Source organism: Callorhinus ursinus, unplaced genomic scaffold (assembly GCF_003265705.2).
Source record: "Callorhinus ursinus isolate GAN/ISIS: 27379988/994484 unplaced genomic scaffold, GSC_fseal_2.0 scaffold8, whole genome shotgun sequence".
In the NCBI taxonomy this organism is placed as follows: Eukaryota; Metazoa; Chordata; class Mammalia; order Carnivora; family Otariidae; genus Callorhinus; species Callorhinus ursinus.
The window spans coordinates 519,005-537,457 of record NW_027397070.1 but is presented as its reverse complement, the minus strand read 5'-3'; the positions used below and the strand labels follow the sequence as shown (position 1 = coordinate 537,457).

The window sequence follows — 18,453 nt, the reverse complement described above, 5'->3', positions numbered from 1 at the left end:
TGCTATTTTAACTGGGATTCCTTAAGATCAATCACTTTTTTTGTCATGCTAGGAGCCTGGTGGCATACTGGACCTTTAATAATATAGAGGGGAAAAATGTTAGCCTGCTGTCAGATGGACCTGTCTGTATTACATCAGAGCTATGCAACCTTGGATAGGTTACTTAACCTCACGGATCCTTTTGCTTACCTATAAAGAGAATCATCTATAAATAGGAGTAGTCAAACCTGCTGTGCTAATCTTAGAGTTGTAATGCTCAAAATATGTCATGTACATGAAAATATCCTATATGTTATGGAGAGCTCTCTATATATTAAGTTTTACTGTAATGACTGTCCATCTTCATCTTTTTGCCAGCCTTTCATATCCCCATTTTCGACTGGTGGTAGCTGACTTCTTGGCCTCATAATCAGGATATACAGGAAAGTTCTTATTTCAGCTTTATACCCCAGACACAGTCGCATCATCAAACAAGGTGGCATAGAATCGTGAGAGAACCCAAAAGCACTGTGAGGACCTTGGATGAAGAGTTAGAGAAATAAGCAGGGACATTTTCTGAACAGACAGCACAGGGAGAGGCCGGAGCCCTGGCAGTGAGGAGAGGGTTAAATCCTTCCCCTCTGCAGTACAAAAGAAAAGAGTGTGCGGAAAGATTAGGATTTTTGCTTTTACAATGGGAGCTGCAGAAGCGTAGGGAAGAAGCTGAAGAAAAAAAAGGGGGCGTCTCCCCTTTAAAGACTTGCAGAGATTGAGAGAGAAAGAGAGAGAGAGAGAGAGAGAGAGAGTCAGGGACAGAGAATCAGAGAGAGCGCGGGCCAGTCTGTCTGTCTGTCTCTGGGAAGGGAGAACGTCTCTGCTTCACAGTGATTAGCACTGGGGGAGAGGCATCCGTTGGCTTCAGACCCAAGGAGAGACCAGACCAGGTCACCCCGGTTAGGACTCAGTGAGCTTTGCCCCTCCCTACCCCACCGCCACCCGGGAATGTCTCGGCGAAAGCAGCGGAAACCCCAACAGTTAATCTCGGACTGCGAAGGTCCCAGCGCGTCTGAGAACGGTGGGTGCCTGGGGAGGGGTGCGGGAGCCCTGAGTCCCAGCCCGTGTGGGTCAGGCCAGGGCAAGGGAGGGCACCTGGGCCACGGGTAAAGCCAGGGGAGGACTTGGTCATTGGGGGTGTGAAGGCATTGGATGCAGGGAGTAGTAAGGCGTTGACCTGTGCTGGGGAGAAGCCCCCGCTTGGCTTTCCTCGGGATTGATTCTGTTTGTGTTTTCCTTGTTTTTCTCCGAATGAAATGGAGTTTTCAAACTGGCTCTGTCTCCCCACCCAAGAGTTTTCTCCTCAGGTCCCCCTTTGCTCACTGGTCTTTGTGCCGTTGCTAAGTAACCTCCTCAGACCTGGAGGCCGTCTCTTAGGGGTGGGATTTTCCCCCCTTTTCTTTCTGGAGAGTTGGGTTGCAAGAGAATGAATTGGATAAACGAAGGTTCCCCTGAGGGAGAAGAGAAAAAAGTTTCTCATTGTTGGGCTGAGCTGAGAACAGATCAGAGCTCCCAGAGGGAGAGAGCTAATGTCCGTCAGATGCCGCCTGGTTTGGGGTGTGGAGCCATGTCACCTGGGGTAGAGACCGGAGGGCTTAGGGTTGTGCTTCAAGGGAGGCCAAGCTAAAAACAAAACAAAACAAAACAAGTATGAGTCAACATACTTGCATCTTTTTTTAAAGTAACAGATTTTCTGGGGACCCTGGCTGGCTCAGTCAAAAGAACATGCAGCCCTTGCTCTTGAGGTCGTGAGTTCGAGTCCCACATTGAGTGTAGCAATTACTTAAAAAGAATTAAATAAACTTAAAAAAAATAAAGGAACAGATTTTCTCTATGAAGGGGGGAGGGTTATTTCATGTATTCTTAGAATAGTCCAGGACGTCGTGGATAGTGGAGCAACGAGGGTATTGAAAAGTGACATTGCCCAAAGTCTCAGAAACAGTGAGAGGCACTGTCAGGACCAAAACCTAGGTTTCCTGAGGCTCAGGGCTGGTGGTGCTCACTCTGCTACATTATTAGGGTTTTTCAAACTTGCTTGATTGTGGATCCGGCCTAGAGTCTGGGAATCTCTATCTTTGCAAGGGATCAGGTAGTTCTAGGATCAGGCAAGTTTTGGACATACTGCTATGGCTATATACATTCATGCTGTGAAAGTCTGGAAGTCCTGCCTCAGGGATAAGCTATTTAGCAAACAGTTGATTCACCCGACAGTGTAGTGTAGTACTAAGAACAAAGGTTCTGAAGCCAGACTTTCAGGATTCAAATCCTGGTTCCACCACTTGGTTAGCTGTGCAACCTTGGTTTACTTTGCCTCTCTGTGCTGTTTCCTCATCTGTAAAACACTACCTACCTCCTTAGGTTATTGTGAGAATCGGAATGAGTTAATATGTGTAAAGCACTTGGAAAAATAAATAGTATAAGTAAGTGTTCAATATATATGGTATGGTCCCTAACAGAAATAAGTACTTAATATGTGTGAGTATTGTTATTATATATGAGGACATTGGCACTTCCTGCAAGGGCTGAAATATGTCCAAAGCTCAGGAACCTCTTGGCGAACTTTAGTATTTCTCTAGGAGACGTGTGCTATGAAAAGCTCTAGCTAAGATACTGTATTTGTAGTGACTAAAATGAAGTTATGATTAAACTTACCTTTCCACCTGTTGTAAAAAAAAAAAAAAATGAGTGCTCTATGTGCTAAGGAACAGCCTTAACAGACATATTGTATTTGGGATAGAACACATTCTCCTCAAGTCACTGCCTTGCTGGGATCCCACTGTGCCCATATTTAGAGGTTCATGGTGGTGGCATCCTTCCCTCCTGGGACACATTCGCCCTCCTCAATGCTGCTGCAGGCCGGATGTTTCTTCCTCAGGCTCTACAGGAGACTTTCCGTTGCCTCACAGTCCTGCTCCCCTGCTGGTTGGATTGTGGAACAATGCCGAAACACCCCCTGCCTCCAACCGCCTCCCCAAAAAACAACCTCTCCTCTCCTCTTCTCTCCCCACACCTCGCAAGTTTGCTCACCCACAGCCCACACCACTGCTGATGAAGAGCCTGTGAGGGAGTCAAAAGAAATTTTTCACCACTGCCCTGAGTGGATTCTTAAGCCCCTTGAGCTGTAGCTCCCACTTGGGGCCGCGAACACTGCGGGGCATGGGGATGCTGCCACAGTCATCCCCGTAGAAACAGTGCAGGCTCCAATCCAATGGCGGCAACACATTTGAGCTGGAATTTTTGCCTTTGAGCCATAAAAGTCAGAAACGTAAATGAGAGGAGCAAGAAGGCAGCAGTAACTTCTTAAGGTCTGCTTTAAGAAAGCTGAAGGGTTTTCTGATCAGAATTCTCCTGAGAGAATTCTGAGAGAAAGATCCTGTGCTACTTGCGTGACCCGGAGTGTCACTGGGTCACATCTGGAGATGAGGTGGCTGTATCTGATCAAATCTAAAGTTCTTTCCTGCTTTTACAAGATAGATAGATTTCCCACTCCCTCCTTTTCCATTGGTAGAGTTCTTACTTGCTTACGTGATCTTCAGACCCCTGACTTTTCTTTCTACCACAGAAGACATTTTCTTGTTCTGCATGTGCCCAGCTTAGGTGGGGAGGGACTCTATGTTCATCCTCTGGTGTCCCTGTGAAACTATGGGCATCCCTCAGGAATATCAGCAGACCTTTATTTAGCAGGTGAGGGTGTCTCCAAGGTTTTCAGGAGTACTTGCCTTCTTTTAAGCAATGTTTACCATATGTGACAAGCAAATGCTAAGCCTTTGTTGCACATTTATAAGCCTCATCTCTGCGGTGACCTAAGATGTCACCAAGAAACAGTCTGAAAAAACCTGTTTTCTAGCCCTGTTTTTGTTCAGCTTCCCTGACCAGAACACCAAAAACCTAACAGAATAGTTATTGCACATAAGTGATGAGAAGGAAATAGTATATTTACTTAAAAACTCCGGAGAGAGAAAAAATTTTCTCTCTCCCCTAGAGTCTAGAAATCTGGATTAGAGAACATAAGGGACGTGACTAGGGAAAATGTAAACTCATACATCTGGGAAATAAAGGAAACAAACAGAAACCCAGATATTTAGTGAGAAGGAGAAACCAGGACAACAGCCAAACAGATCTAGAGGGAGAAATGGGAGCTGGCAGACATCAAGAGCAGCAAAAGGAGAAGGAAGGCAAAAAGAGAGTTTTGAGGGCTCCATTTGTCTTCATATCTGGAAGTAGAGAACATAATCCCTCACGGTATGGAGCCCAAGCCTTTCAGTCCTTAGGAACCCTGGGTCAAAAAGAAAACATCTCTGTGTAGATAGAAAGTAACTCAGGTGGGGTGCAATATAGAGCACTGGATCAGGAAGCAGAAAACCTGGTTTTTATTTATTTATTTGTTTGTTTGTTTGTTTTTAAAGATTTTATTTATTTGACAGGGAGAGACACAGCGAGAGAGGGAACACAAGCAGGGGGAGTGGGAGAGGGAGAAGCAGGCTTCCCGCTGAGCAGGGAGCCCGATGCAGGGCTCGATCCCAGGACCCTGGGATCATGACCTGAGCCGAAGGCAGACGCTTAAGGACTGAGCCACCCAGGCGCCCTGAAAACCTGGTTTTTAATCCAGCTTGGACTTTGAAGCTAGGTGACCTTGGGTGGGGCCATTCTTGTTCCAGGGCTTCAGTGTTTGGCCTTTATTTATTTATTTATTTATTTATTTATTTATTTATTTATAAAGATTTTATTCATTCACTTGACAGGGAGAGAGAGAGAGAGAGAGCGCACAAGCAGAGGGAGTGGCAGACAGGGAGAGGGAGCAGGCTCCCCGCTGAGTAGAGAACCCAATGTGGGGCTAGATCCCAGGACCCCAGGATCACGACCTGAGCCACCCAGGTGCCCCTCTTTTTATATTTTTAAAGATTTTATTTATTGGGGCACCTGGGTAACGCAGTCATTAAGCGCCTGCCTTCAGCTCAGGTCATGATCTCGGGGTCCTGGAATCAAGCCCCACATCAGGCTCCCTGCTCAGTGGGGAGCCTATTTCTCCCACTCCCCCTGCTTGTGTTCCCTCTCTCGCTGTGTCTCTCCCTGTCAAATAAATAAATAAAATCTTTTTAAAAAATTTTTATTTATTTATTTATTTATTTGAGAGAGCAAGCATGAGCGGGGTGAGGGGCAGAGGGAGAAGAAGAAGCAGACTCCCCACTGAACAGGGAGCCCGAGGCAGGGCTCAATCCCAGGACCCCGAGATCATGACCTGAGCTCAAGTCAGACACTTAATCGACTGAGCCCCCCAGGTGCCCCAGCATTTGGCCTTTAAATAATACACTCCTCAGTAATATTTGTGGAGCATTTACTATCTGTCAGGTACTATGCTAGGCCCTGTATGCATTTCCTTTTGTTTATTCCTCCCAACTCCACTATTATTACTTCCATTAAAATTTTTTTAAAGATTTTATTTATTGGGGCGCCTGGGTGGCTCAGTCGTTGGGCGTCTGCCTTCGGCTCAGGTCATGATCCCAGGGTCCTGGGATGGAGCCCCGCATCAGGCTCCCTGCCCAGCGGGGAGTCTGCTTCTCCCTCTCCCGCTCCCCCTGCTTGTGTTCCCTCTCTCACTGTCAATCTCTCTGTCAAATAAATAAATAAAATCTTTAAAAAAAAGGTTTTATTTATTTGTCAGAGAGAGAGAGCGCAAGCAGGGGGAGCAGCAGAGGGAGAGGGAGAAGCAGACTCCCCGCTGAGCAAGGAGCCCGATGTGGGACTAGATCCCAGGACTCTGGGATCATGACCTGAGCCGAAGGCAGATGCTGACTGAGTCACCCAGGCATCCCCCCATTAAAATTTTTTTGAATGTGTAGTAAAACATACATAACAAAAGTTACCATTTTAACCATCTTTAAGCATATAACTCAGTGACATTCAGTATATTCACAGTGTTATGTAACCATTACCAATATCCATCTCTAGAACTCTTTCTTCCTGCAAAACTGCAACCCTATACCCATTTTTTTTTTTGGTGCAAAAAGGTGATTTTTTATTAAAGCACAGGGAAAGGACCCATGGGCAGAAAGAGCTGCCGCAACCCTATACCCATTAAACAATAACTCCCCATTCCCCTCTCTCTGCAGTTCCTAGCAATCACCATTCTATTTTCTGTCACTATGAAGTTACCAATGCTAGATACCTCATGTAAAGGAATCATACACTTTGTCCTTTTGTGTCTGGTTTGTTTCACTTAGCATGTTTTCAAGGTTCCTCCATGTTGTAGCCTAAGAATTTCATTCCCTTTTGAAGCTATACCCCCATTTTATTTTTTTTTTAAAGATTTTATTTATTTATTTGAGAGAGAGCACGAGAGGGAAGAGGGTCAGAGGGAGAAGCAGACTCCCCGCTGAGGAGGGAGCCCGATGTGGGACTCTATCCCGGGACTCCAGGATCATGACCTGAGCCGAAGGCAGTCGCTTAACCAACTGAGCCACCCAGGCGCCCCTTATACCCCCATTTTAAAGACAAATCCAAGCCTTAGAGAAATAGAGAAACTTTCCCAAGATCACAAAGATTAGATAGTGCTGGGACGAGAACTCGGGCCTGTTTGCTTCAGAGCTGTCAATCTTAATCACTTTGCTCAGAGGGTCAGATCTCAGTCCCTTCCAGCAGCAAAAGTGTATGAATTCCTGGCTAAATGCTGAGTCCTTCAATGTCAGAAAAATGTCTCTTTAAAAACTTTTTCGGTGTTCGATCTAAGATATTCCTGTTCTGGAAACAAATATATTTTTCTCACTTAGCACCCCATGTAAACATACCTCAGCATGCCTGTTTGCCTACGGTGTTGCATAGGCCATGGGTGCATTACTAGGTGTGGGTAGCAAAGGAGTGGGTATGTGTATGTATTTAGGAGAGAGGAGTGATGCAGAGAACATGGGACATTCCCCCTTAGAAGTAGTCTATAGCAACAGCAGCAGTTACAGAATCGATTCATAATTATGGAAACTATTAGTGTTGGACCAACACTAATAGTAAGTTTAAGCAGGTGCTTACATAGTATGCTTTGTTTCTTTAATAGCTGGACGATGCTTGAACTCTGCGTGGAACCAACCTTTAACTTAAAATTAGAAATATGGCTCAAGATGAACGTGTTCTGGGAAAAGCAATACAGTCGCTTAAATTCACAATCAGGTCTAAATCATATCAAATTCTGGCGGACAGTCTGTCCTTTGCTGTCCTGCCTGCTGCTCCCTTGCGGTGTATTCAATAAACTTCTATCTCCTCTCAAAAAAAAAAAAATTCTGTCCATGGAAGCTGGACACGAGAGAGTTAACCTGTGGCTGCGGGCAGAGGAGAGAAGGAGTCTGACAGGAAGATCTGGCATTGAGCGGCTGGTTTCGCCACTGTCTAAATTTTGGCCAGGTTGAGGGCAGGTAAGACGTGAGCAGCAGGAAAAAAGGTTTGCTGGGAAGAGCAGCCGCCCGAAAGCTACTGTGGTTCTCATCCTTGGCTGGACATTGGGATCACCTGAGGAATTTTATAAACATACTGATACCTGGATGCCGCCCTCAGGGATTCTAAATTCATTAATCTAGGGTGTGGCCTGGCTATCGGGATTTTTAAAGGCTCTGCCAGTAATTTTTTTTTTTTAAGATTTTATTTATTTACTTGACAGGGAGAGAGACAGTGAGAGGGAACACAAGCAGGGCGAGTGGGAGAGGGAGAAGCAGACTCCCCGCTGAGCAGGGAGCCCAATGGGATGCCGGGGTGGCTCAGTCGGCCTTCATCTCAGGTCATGATCTTGGGGTCCTGGGATCGAGTCCTGCCAGTAATTTTGATGGGCAGCAAAGTTTGAGAACCACTTGTTCAACTACTATCCTGCTGTGCACTCCCCACCTATTTTTCTCTTTGTTCTCCCTAGCCATGCCCTCCCAAGCCTAGAGCAGCAGTTTAGAGAGCTACCTGGTTTCCTTTCTCCTTGTCATTTCGGCTCTTTATAAATTTAAACAAGCATGTCCAGGTCTTAGTCTCCACGTCCATCCCAGACTTTGTGTGTGACCCAGGATAGCTTACCTCACCTTATCTGCTATCTAGGGACACCGTTACCAGCTTAGTTTATTCCTGTGTTTATGACTTCATTCCTGTCTGCCTAAGAATCCTGCCCCCCTTTTCAGGAGAGGCAGTGAGTGCAAAGTGCTGAGAAAGAGAGGGTTCCTCTTACAGGTGGCTGTTGATCCGTCACCTTTCAGCAGGGACTAAATTTACCTTAAAGAAGAGTGCAGATCGAATTACGCATCAGAAAGCAAGTTTCATTAAAGAGCAAGAAAGGGGACAGTGTTTCCCAGGAGAAGATGAAAAGAAAAGGATTTCTTTTCTTGTCGGAAGAGTTGACAAAACAGCAACTTGATATCAAATGTTCAATGCTAATTAACAAATGCTCAGTAGAAAGCCTCCATCTCATTCCCTCTCCCTTGCTGAGGCCAGAGAGCAAATGGCAGGTGGGAGCTACACAGGGCTCTTTCTCTAGCATTAGAGAAGCCTTACAAAGTTGATGTGCTTGAGAAAGAACTGGACAGGAGTCGAAATTCCGAATGTTTGCCTCACTGAATTACAGTGTGAACTTGGAAAAGTCACTTCATCTCTCCAAGCTTCAATTTCCATATGTGTAAAAATAAACAATACCACACTAACCCGTGACCTTCCATAATTGAAATAGATTCCCCTCTCCCTCACTGTAAGGGTCAGGCCTGAAAGCACGGAGCTCATCTGTTTCAGAGCCATCCTTTATAACATTACGATCCTCATGATTATTTGAAGTTTCTAAACATAATTCAGTAAAATGTTCTCATTTTAAAAAGATGGCAAGGGACGCCTGGGTGGCTCAGTCGTTAAGCATCTGCCTTCAGCTCAGGTCATGATCCCGGGGTCCTGGGCTTGAGCCCCGCATCGGGCTCCCTGCTCTGCGTGGGAAGTCTGCTTCTCCCTCTCCCACTCCCCCTGCTTGTGTTCCCTCTCTCATTTCTCTCTCTCTGTCAGAAAATAAATAAAATCTTTAAGAGAAAAAAAAGATGGCAAAATTTGCGTTCAACAGTGAATGGATGTTGCCAATATTAGGTAGTTTTATCTCCATCCAAAAAAGACTCCTTAATGTTGGCATATGCCAATGATGTTAAACAATGTCTTACCTCAGAAATTAATAAGGTCAATAAGCAACATGAAACGCTGATCTAATTTTAGTATATGTATATCTTAGGTTATTTTGACTGTTTTGCCATTGACAATGTCAATTCTCTAATCCATAATATTTAAAGTCCCATATGTTCATATTAACATGATTTGTCAAGAGTTTTTCAAGTTTTTGTCACCACAGTATTTCTCTGAGAAAGATAACATACCTACAATATTACCACTTTATAAAAAGGAAAATGGTTGCATGATTGACCACTGTCAGTCAAGGACAGAACTGGGATTAGCACAATCTGCGTTTACTGATGCCCAAGCGAACCACAAAACTAAGTGACTGCGGGTCAATTCCTGTAAGTAAGATAAACTCCTTCAGGAAGTGGAAAACCTATGAAGACACATTTCAAGGTAGAAAGGGACTGCAGAGTATCTGGTCTAAGAGACATCTCACCCCTACTTATCTTCTCTGAGGGGAGGTGGCCTCTGTGGCAGTGAGCTGGCGTTAAGTCATTTCTAGGCATTCAAACCAGATTGGGGCTGAAAGGGCTTTTGGCACTGAGAGGCTGTCTGGTAGCTCCCACTGCATTTTTTTCCCCATTGTTTCAGGAATTCCCCTCCCCCCAGGTTAGAGCTAGGTGGGCCTCTAGGCCCCTGCAGGCCGGCATCTCCCCAACCTCCACAGTCCTTAATAGTGACAGCGTGCAGTGTTGTTGCAAGAGAAGGGCAATGGAGGAAGAAGACGGGCAGGGAAGACAGCACTAAAGAGGAGATGGCTCCTTGAATAAGCACGAGCTCCATAAATCAGGTGTGGGCCGGGTGATCTGGGGGGTAACTTGCATTCGGCTATTCTGCGGGAGGAGGGGCGGGGAGTAAAGGGGCTCAGTGTTCCGCAGAGAGGGGTCCTGAAGTGCCTTCCTTGGAAATTCTACCTTGCAGCCTCCCACCCTGAGAAACGTCTTTTGCGGAGACGAATGGGGGTAGGGTGGGAATAAAGGTGAGGAAGACTGGATAAAACTTGGGGTATTTGGGGGAGCGTGTTTTGATGAGGGATGGATGTTCTGGGCTCCCTCAGACCTCTGAGATCAGACCACCCTCTCTGGAGTCCACGTTTTCCAGGCTCAGTGGATCTTTTATCCAAAGAAAAATAAGAGAAGCCTCTCGCTTTGCTCTATTGAGCAGGGCTGTGTTTCCCACTGTGCCCCCTTGAGCCTGAGGGGGGTGGGGGCAGGTCTGGGCAAAGACATCTGGAGAAGGGGGGAGCTGGTAGAGTGCAAGGGAAGGTGGACCCCCACCACGCCCCACAAGCACCTGTCACTGAGCCTCCGGAAACCTGCTAGGCTCTGGGCTCCGGCCCCACACACCCACCTCCCACTCCTTGCTCCCGCCCGGCTCCCGAGCAGCTCCTCCCCCATCTCCCCTCTCCCAGCTTTCTCGCTCCAGCTCCTCCCCTCCTCCGCGCCTCCCCGCTCCCCTCCCCCTCCTCCGCGGCTTCCAGCCCCCGCCCCCGCCGCCGCCGATCTCCATCTCCGCAGTCTGGGCCGCTGGGCGCAGAGGCTGCCGCAGCCCCGGCGGCCACCGCCGCCTCCCCCAATCCCGCTACCTATTGTCTCCCACTCTACCCGGCCCTCCACCTCCCCCACAGCCATGGCGCACGAAACCGGGAGGAGCTCTCGTCTCGGGGGGCCCTGCGGGGAGCCGGCGGAGCTTGGAGGTGCGGTAGGGCCCTGCCCCGGCAGGGGTGGGGGCGGAGGGGACGCGCGCGCGGTAAGGGACTTTCGGCGGACGGGATGAAATGCACGATTCTCTGCCTAGGACCCCCTCCTCACGCCCGTTCCTTGCGCCCGCGGTGGCCCGGGGTTGGGGGGGGGTGGGGGACGGACTAGGGAAGGCAGAAGCTTGAGCGTGCCTGCCCCTCCCCACCCCCCAACCCTGGGGTGTTTCGCGTCCGGGCCGGTCAAGACTGAGCTCTAGCCTTCTGCGTGGCCTGATGGTGAGCTCATCTCCCCGCCCCCCACAAGCGGTTACTGGGCTCGCTGTTAATTAGAGCCTTCGCATGCCCATCCCAACCGCACCACCCACGCTCTCTCCTTGTCTTCTCCCTAGGTGATGCTAGCGAGGAGGACCACCCCCAAGTCTGTGCCAAGTGCTGCGCACAATTCACTGACCCAACTGAATTCCTCGCCCACCAGAATGCATGTTCTACTGACCCCCCTGTAATGGTGATAATTGGGGGCCAGGAGAACCCCAACAACTCTTCGACCTCTTCTGAATCCCGGGCGGAGGGCCAAAATAGTACCCAGGTCATGGAGGCAGAGCACAGCAACCCTCCGGATTCTGGGTCTTCAGTGCCCACAGATCCCTCCTGGGGCCCAGAGCGGAGAGTAGAGGAGTCTGCGGGGCACTTCCTGGTCGCTGCCACAGGTACAGCAGCTGGGGGAGGCGGGGGCCTGATCTTGGCGAGTCCCAAGCTGGGCGCAACCCCATTACCTCCAGAATCTGCCCCTGCACCCCCCCCTCCTCCTCCTCCACCTCCGCCCCCAGGGGTAGGCAGCGGCCACTTGAACATCCCTCTGATCTTGGAAGAGCTCCGGGTGCTGCAGCAGCGCCAGATCCACCAGATGCAGATGACTGAGCAAATCTGCCGCCAGGTGCTGCTGCTTGGCTCCTTAGGCCAGACAGTGGGCACCCCTGCCAGTCCCTCAGAGTTACCTGGGACGGGGACTGCGTCCTCCACCAAGCCCCTGCTTCCCCTCTTCAGCCCCATCAAGCCCGTCCAAACCAGCAAGACGCTGGCACCTTCCTCCTCTTCTTCATCCTCCTCGGGGGCAGAAACGCCCAAGCAGGCTTTCTTTCATCTTTACCATCCGCTGGGGTCGCAGCACCCTTTTTCTGCCGGAGGGGTTGGGCGAAGCCACAAACCAACCCCTGCCCCCTCCCCAGCCCTGCCTGGCAGCACAGATCAGCTGATGGCCTCCCCTCATCTGGCATTCCCAGGCACCACGGGACTATTGGCAGCACAGTGTCTTGGGGCAGCTCGAGGCCTTGAGGCTACTGCCTCCCCAGGGCTCCTGAAGCCAAAGAATGGAAGTGGTGAGCTGGGCTACGGGGAAGTGATGGGTCCCTTGGAGAAGCCCGGTGGACGGCACAAGTGCCGCTTCTGTGCCAAAGTATTTGGCAGTGACAGTGCCCTGCAGATCCATCTGCGTTCCCACACAGGTGAGAGGCCCTATAAGTGTAATGTCTGTGGCAACCGCTTTACCACCCGCGGCAACCTCAAAGTGCATTTTCACCGGCATCGCGAGAAGTACCCACACGTGCAGATGAACCCTCACCCGGTGCCCGAGCACCTAGACTACGTCATCACCAGCAGCGGCCTGCCCTACGGTATGTCCGTGCCGCCAGAGAAGGCCGAGGAGGAGGTGGCCATGCCCGGTGGAGGTGTGGAACGCAAGCCTCTGGTGGCCTCCACCACAGCACTTAGTGCCACGGAGAGCCTGACGCTGCTCTCCACCGGTGCAGGCACAGCCACGGCTCCTGCGCTGCCTGCTTTCAATAAGTTTGTGCTCATGAAAGCAGTAGAGCCAAAGAGTAAAGCTGATGAAAATACCCCTCCGGGGAGTGAGGGCTCAGCCATCACCGGGGTGGGAGAAAGTGGCACAGCAACCCGAATGCAGCTGAGTAAGCTGGTGACTTCGCTTCCCAGCTGGGCACTGCTTACCAACCACTTTAAGTCCACAGGTAGCTTCCCCTTCCCCTATGTGCTGGAGCCCTTGGGGGCCTCACCCTCCGAGACCTCAAAGCTGCAGCAACTGGTAGAAAAGATTGATCGGCAAGGAGCTGTGGCAGTGGCCTCTACTGCCTCGGGAGCCCCCACCACCTCGGCGCCTGCAACCTCGTCCCCCGCCTCGTCGGGACCTAACCAGTGCGTCATCTGCCTCCGGGTGCTGAGCTGTCCTCGCGCACTGCGCCTGCATTATGGCCAACATGGAGGTGAGCGGCCCTTCAAATGCAAAGTGTGTGGCAGAGCTTTCTCCACCCGGGGCAACCTGCGTGCACATTTCGTGGGCCACAAGGCCAGCCCAGCCGCCCGGGCCCAGAACTCCTGCCCCATCTGCCAGAAGAAGTTCACCAACGCTGTTACTCTGCAGCAGCACGTTCGGATGCACCTGGGGGGCCAGATCCCCAATGGTGGTACCACGCTCTCTGAAGGCGGGGGAGCTGCCCAGGAAAATGGCGCTGAGCAACCCACGGTCTCGGGGCCGGGGAGCTTCCCCCAGCAGCCGTCCCAGCAGCCGTCCCCGGAAGAGGAGTTGTCTGAAGAGGAGGAGGAGGACGAGGAAGAGGAGGAAGATGTGACTGATGAAGATTCCCTGGCAGGGAGAGGCTCAGAGAGTGGAGGCGAGAAGGCAATATCCGTGCGAGGTGACTCAGAAGAGGCCTCAGGGGCAGAGGAGGAAGTGGGGACCGTGGCGACGGCAGCGGCAGCAGCAGCCACCACGGGGAAGGAGATGGAAAGCAATGAGAAAGTGATTCAACAGCCTTCCCTGCTGCCGCCGCCTCCACCACCACCCGACAGCCTGGATCAAACACAGCCCATGGAGCAGGGAGGCGGTGATGTCGCCGGAGGCATGGAAGAGGGGGCCAGAGCGGAGAGGAGCTCGAGCCCAACGGCGGCACTCAGCCGGGAAGGGGAAGGCAGCGGCATCGCCTCGGTGGAGCTGAGCATGCAGGAGGCCATGAGAAAGGAGCCGGGCGAGAGCAGTAGCAGAAAGGCCTGCGAGGTGTGTGGTCAGACCTTTGCCACGCAGGCAGCCGTGGAGGAGCATCAGAAGACCCACCCCAAGGAGGGGCCGCTCTTCACTTGTGTTTTCTGCAGGCAGAGCTTTCTCGAGCGGGCTATCCTCAAGAAGCATATGCTGCTGGCTCACCACCAGGTACAACCCTTTGCCCCCCACGGCCCTCAGAATATTGCTGCTCTTTCCTTGGTCCCAGGCTGCTCACCTTCCATCACTTCCCCGGGGCTCTCCCCCTTTCCCCGAAAAGATGACCCCACGATCCCATGAGCCTATTTTTCTGTACCTGCTGCCCCTTGACCCAGGGAGCAGAAACCGAGAGCTCTGTAGAAGGACTTCTAAGATGTATGAGCCCTTATTTGTCTTTTTCTCTGAGTCCTTCTGTGATACTTCCCTAGTGGCTTCTCTCTAGTCCCCGAGCTTGGAAATAGTTGTGCTCACAGGGGGATGACCCCCTGATGAATTTTTCTTCCCTCTTCACTCACTGTACCTGAGGAAAATAGATTCTCTACAGCTTTCACCTTCCCAAGGGGAACCCTCTCCAGCTTCCCTGGGGTGACCCTTCTCCCCTCTCCTTTCTTCCTCTCCCTTTCCCTTTGGCAGGTGCACCTGAGCACCCACATTTGGAATTGCAGCCCAGCCCGAAGGGGCCGGCAGCTGTCTCTGGAGGGCCCAGTGCCACTCCTCTCTGGTGACCAGGTCAACCTGCAGGACTTCCTATCCCAGGACATTCCTGTCCAACTGGTGAGGGTAGGTCCCCTGTCTTTCTGGAACCAGTACACAGCTTTCCTGTCAAGTGACCTGCCCACCAAGCCCCGGAGTTCCAGCTCCACCTCCAGTACCACTTTAGGCCTGGCGCCACCAGTGCTGTTTGGCCCGGGAACTGTGGCTGGGAACGTGCCTCCAGCAATGGGATCCAGAGAGGCCAAGGAGAAGAGAGCCCCCCTCTTCCTATTTCGGTCTCCTGCATCCAAGGCAGTGCCTAAGAAGCCCACCACAGAAGAAAAGTAGCAAACTGTACATTCCTTCTTTTCCCTGCTCCAGAAGGTGCCAGCAGTGAAGACACAACAATATCTGTATCTGGTGGCCCGGCCCTAAGGGGTAGGGGGAAATGAAGGGCACATAGGACATTCTTCCCCGTACACTCCCGGTCAGGCGAAGGTGTTGGCTGATCAATGTGCCAAGACACCTCCAGCTTCTATTCCTTCATCATAGCCTCTCAAAGTTAGGAAACAAGCAGATGTCTTGCCAACAGGTCTCCTGTGGAATATTTTGGGAACTGCGAAGTTCATATCTTTAAGAAGCATTATTGGTGAGGGGGGTTGGAAGAGTAATGATGGAGAGTTAAAGAGTGTTGCTAAAGCATAGGGCTTGCTGGGAACCTATGAGATTAAGAAAAGGGCATGGTGTGAGGGAGGGGACCTCCAATTCTTGACTGGATGGGTCTCATGAATGTTCTTTTGGACTATTAGTGACTTGGTGTGCAGCACTGCACCACAGGTCATAGGGGATTTCCTAGCACTAGTGTGCTTCTAGTTTTAGATAACTCCCTCCTTTATTCCCTGGCCCCTTGGATTTTCCTTGTCTTCCTTTCTCAAGGCCTATTTCCTCCCCCATTTTGCCTGTCTATGGACCAGGGCTTACGTCTTTGCCACTGTCTGGGTCTTAGAGTCCCAGACTTTGGGAGACGAGCTCTAGGTGGTGTTCTCCCTGCCTCTCCGTCTTGTAATGAGATGTAGTATTTACTCTTAACATAGGATCATTTGGAACAGGAGTTTTGAGGAGGAGAGAGTGAGAGTTCTGCTACTGACTGACTTGAATGATGGTTTCTCCTCCAAAGGTATAGGCTCCAGAGCTTCCTAACATAGTAAAATGTGAAGAGCAGACAAGGGAGATACTAGTGTCTTTCCCTTTTCATTAAAAGTGTTTTAACCAAATATTTGTGTGCTTTTCCTTATTTCATGATTAAATAGCCAGCTGGGGTGTGATATGGGCATTCCCTAACATTGAGATTCCCTTCCCACCTACATCTCCTGCCAAAGCTGAACATATGGTGTTGAAATATTTAATTTATTCAGCCTTGTCCTAAAACAACCTCCAGTGAATGTAATTTCCCTGTGGAAATGGAGTTTATGTTCTCAAAAAGTAAAGGATTTGTCCATTGTGTGCAGTCATTGTCTAGATTTTTTCTTTGCTTAGAACTTTCCACCACCAGGCTTTTTTTGTTTGTTTGTTTTGTTGGAGGTTAGAAGCTGTTTCTTTGTCTTTCCTGAACCCCAGGCTAGCCTACCTGACATCAGTTAATCTGCAGAACCAAGATGAATTAATCTTTATGATCCTTGAGATCTGATGTTATAAACAGGAAAAAAAGTAATTCAGCACTAATAATTTCTACCAGCGGGATAATTTAAAGGAAATTCTTAGCAGAGGAAGTACGTGAGGAGTGGCGGTGTGAAATGAACCATATACATTTTTTACCTTGTCTCTCCACAACTTGGTGAGGTTTAGATTTGACTCTAAGACCTTGTTTTTTTAGAGAACAGTCCCCAGAATTTTTTTATAATGTGACTGAATGTTAGTGCTACATGGATGGGGCTGGTAAAATGGTTTGCCCAAAGTCACTCAGCCAATTAGTGGCAAACTTGGATTAAGGAACCCAGTGATCAGGGACAGTGCTTGTTTCCTGCTACACCATTTAAGACTCCTGATGTGAGACTGGCTGGCTGGCTGGAAGAGCAAAAGGAGGAGGTGAGTAAACCTATTCTTGGCTCAATTCAAAGTAAAGAACCAACGTTTGATTCTAGTTGCCCCCACTAGAGCAGTACCGGTCCCCTTTAAAAGGTCTTGGTGAACAGGAATATGTGGGAATCTTGTGAAGTCAACTGGGGAAGAAACAGCTTCTGCCTCTAATTCCTAGCAAAGCTTTGTAAATCTTTTTCTCCTTTCAGCCTATGGAAGGAGGTAGGTCACCAATCCTATTCTATTTACCTCCCCTACCCCCACTGGACATGGATAATGCCGTTTAAATAATTAAAGTAGACTTGCCCTCTCTTTATATGTCAGTTCCCATTATGGTAACAGCTGTTGGTAAGGCTTTGACTTGTGGATACTTCCTTAGGCAGGTCTGCACTGCGCCTGACTCCCCACACCCCTTCATTGCTCTACTTTATTTTCCCTTCTGTCTCCTTTTTATTCTCCTGCCCTGCTTTTTCTTCTTCGTTGACCTCTGTTATCTGACAGCTTTAATTTTTTTTTTCTTTTCTCTCGTCACCTTTAATTTATTCTGTCTCTTAGAGCCTTTAGTTTCTTCCTTCTTACAGCTCCTCCAATCCCCACCCTCAGCCTCCCATTTCTCACTCTCAATCACTTTTCATTTGATCATCTTTTCAGAAGGTGAATGAACTCTAACTTGCTGGAACGAGAATGTAAATAAATGTGGCTTGCAAAACAAATAAATATAGTGGATCCAGTTCAAACTGGATGGATGCAAAGCATCACTATTAAAAGGCAGATTTGCTCATTCATTCAGTTAATTTCTGAGGATTTATTTTGTTTCAGAGACCAAGTGTTGGGCAGGTCCAAAAGTAAGTAAGACACTTCTGCCCCTATGGGAGCTCAGTCTAAGATGAAGAAAAATATAAACTTTTTTTTATGGTGGTGTGGTAGTAAATAGTATGATAGACGCAAACAATGGCCTGCAGGTTCCCAGAGAGGGAAATAACTCATAATGCAAAGATGGAGAAGGGGGAGAGGGTGTACAATTCTCTTGAATTCAACTTTCATAATAACCACTCAAATATATTAATAATTCATTCAACAACCTAAGGACCAATGCAGTTATCATTTAAGAACCTATGTAAGATATGCCAAGTCCCCTTTGGCAGATACAGAGATGTGCTGCTTTAGAGGTTCCCCTTTAAGGAAGAACTGGCTACCTAGCTGCAAGAAGTCTGATTCACTGACATCCTTCAACCGCTCCACTCTTCAGCTCTGGCCAAAGACTGAGCAAGATGGTGAGTGGTACGGGAGCTTAGGCATTTCCATGAAACATGGCACTCTAATGAGCGTTTTTACTCTGGAAGTCCCCATTGGACTGGCAGAGATGGTCAGGTCTGCCTCATAGTCTGACAGTTCTTCCTGCTCCAAACTCATTTTACCCCCTTTTCCTTTTACAGGTGTTACTCCCCATTAAAACTTTTGGAATCTTAATTCTGCCTTCCATCTGGTTCTCGGAGTTTTCAACCTGTATTACTCATGAAAAAGGCCTAGATTCTATTGGCACATTTTCATCTTTCACAAACTCCTACCACTGAGGCTCTGGTTATCATTACTGGAACTTGTTAGTAAACCAAGGAGTGGGTGTCTCCTGACCAGCAAGACAGACTTCACTAGTATTACTCTCAATTAGACCCAACTTTGACTTTTCTTCTCCTTGTTTTTTTCTAACGTTTAACTTTTTTTTTTTAAGATTTTATTT

General features: G+C 49.1%; 1 protein-coding gene across 4 annotated transcripts; it reads left to right on the top strand.

Annotated features, from left to right (window-relative positions):
• Positions 1 to 439: 439 nt before the first annotated feature.
• Positions 440 to 16,036, top strand: SALL2 (spalt like transcription factor 2). Of its 4 annotated transcripts, none has more exons than XM_025869163.2 (4): positions 440 to 1,054; positions 10,826 to 10,894; positions 11,287 to 14,117; positions 14,580 to 16,036. In XM_025869163.2, the coding sequence occupies exons 1-4, from the start codon at positions 982 to 984 to the stop codon at positions 14,985 to 14,987; spliced, it is 3,381 nt and encodes a 1,126-aa protein (XP_025724948.2). In that variant the 5' UTR covers positions 440 to 981; the 3' UTR covers positions 14,988 to 16,036. The 4 variants fall into 4 exon arrangements, with proteins under 4 accessions (XP_025724948.2, XP_025724947.2, XP_073751031.1 ...); XM_073894930.1 differs by lacking the exon at positions 10,826 to 10,894 and adding an exon at positions 7,079 to 7,433 and having other exon boundaries at positions 442 to 1,054; XM_025869162.2 differs by lacking the exon at positions 10,826 to 10,894.
• The last annotated feature ends 2,417 nt before the right edge of the window (positions 16,037 to 18,453 follow it).

Excerpts from the sequence above, each read along its gene's own strand:
- SALL2 (XM_025869163.2), top strand. The coding sequence starts at position 982 with ATGTCTCGGCGAAAGCAGCGGAAACCCCAACAGTTAATCTCGGACTGC. Across the intron at positions 1,055-10,825 it reads TCCCAGCGCGTCTGAGAACG|CCATGGCGCACGAAACCGGG; the intron begins GTGGGTGCCTGG and ends CCTCCCCCACAG. Across the intron at positions 10,895-11,286 it reads GGAGCCGGCGGAGCTTGGAG|GTGATGCTAGCGAGGAGGAC; the intron begins GTGCGGTAGGGC and ends TCTTCTCCCTAG.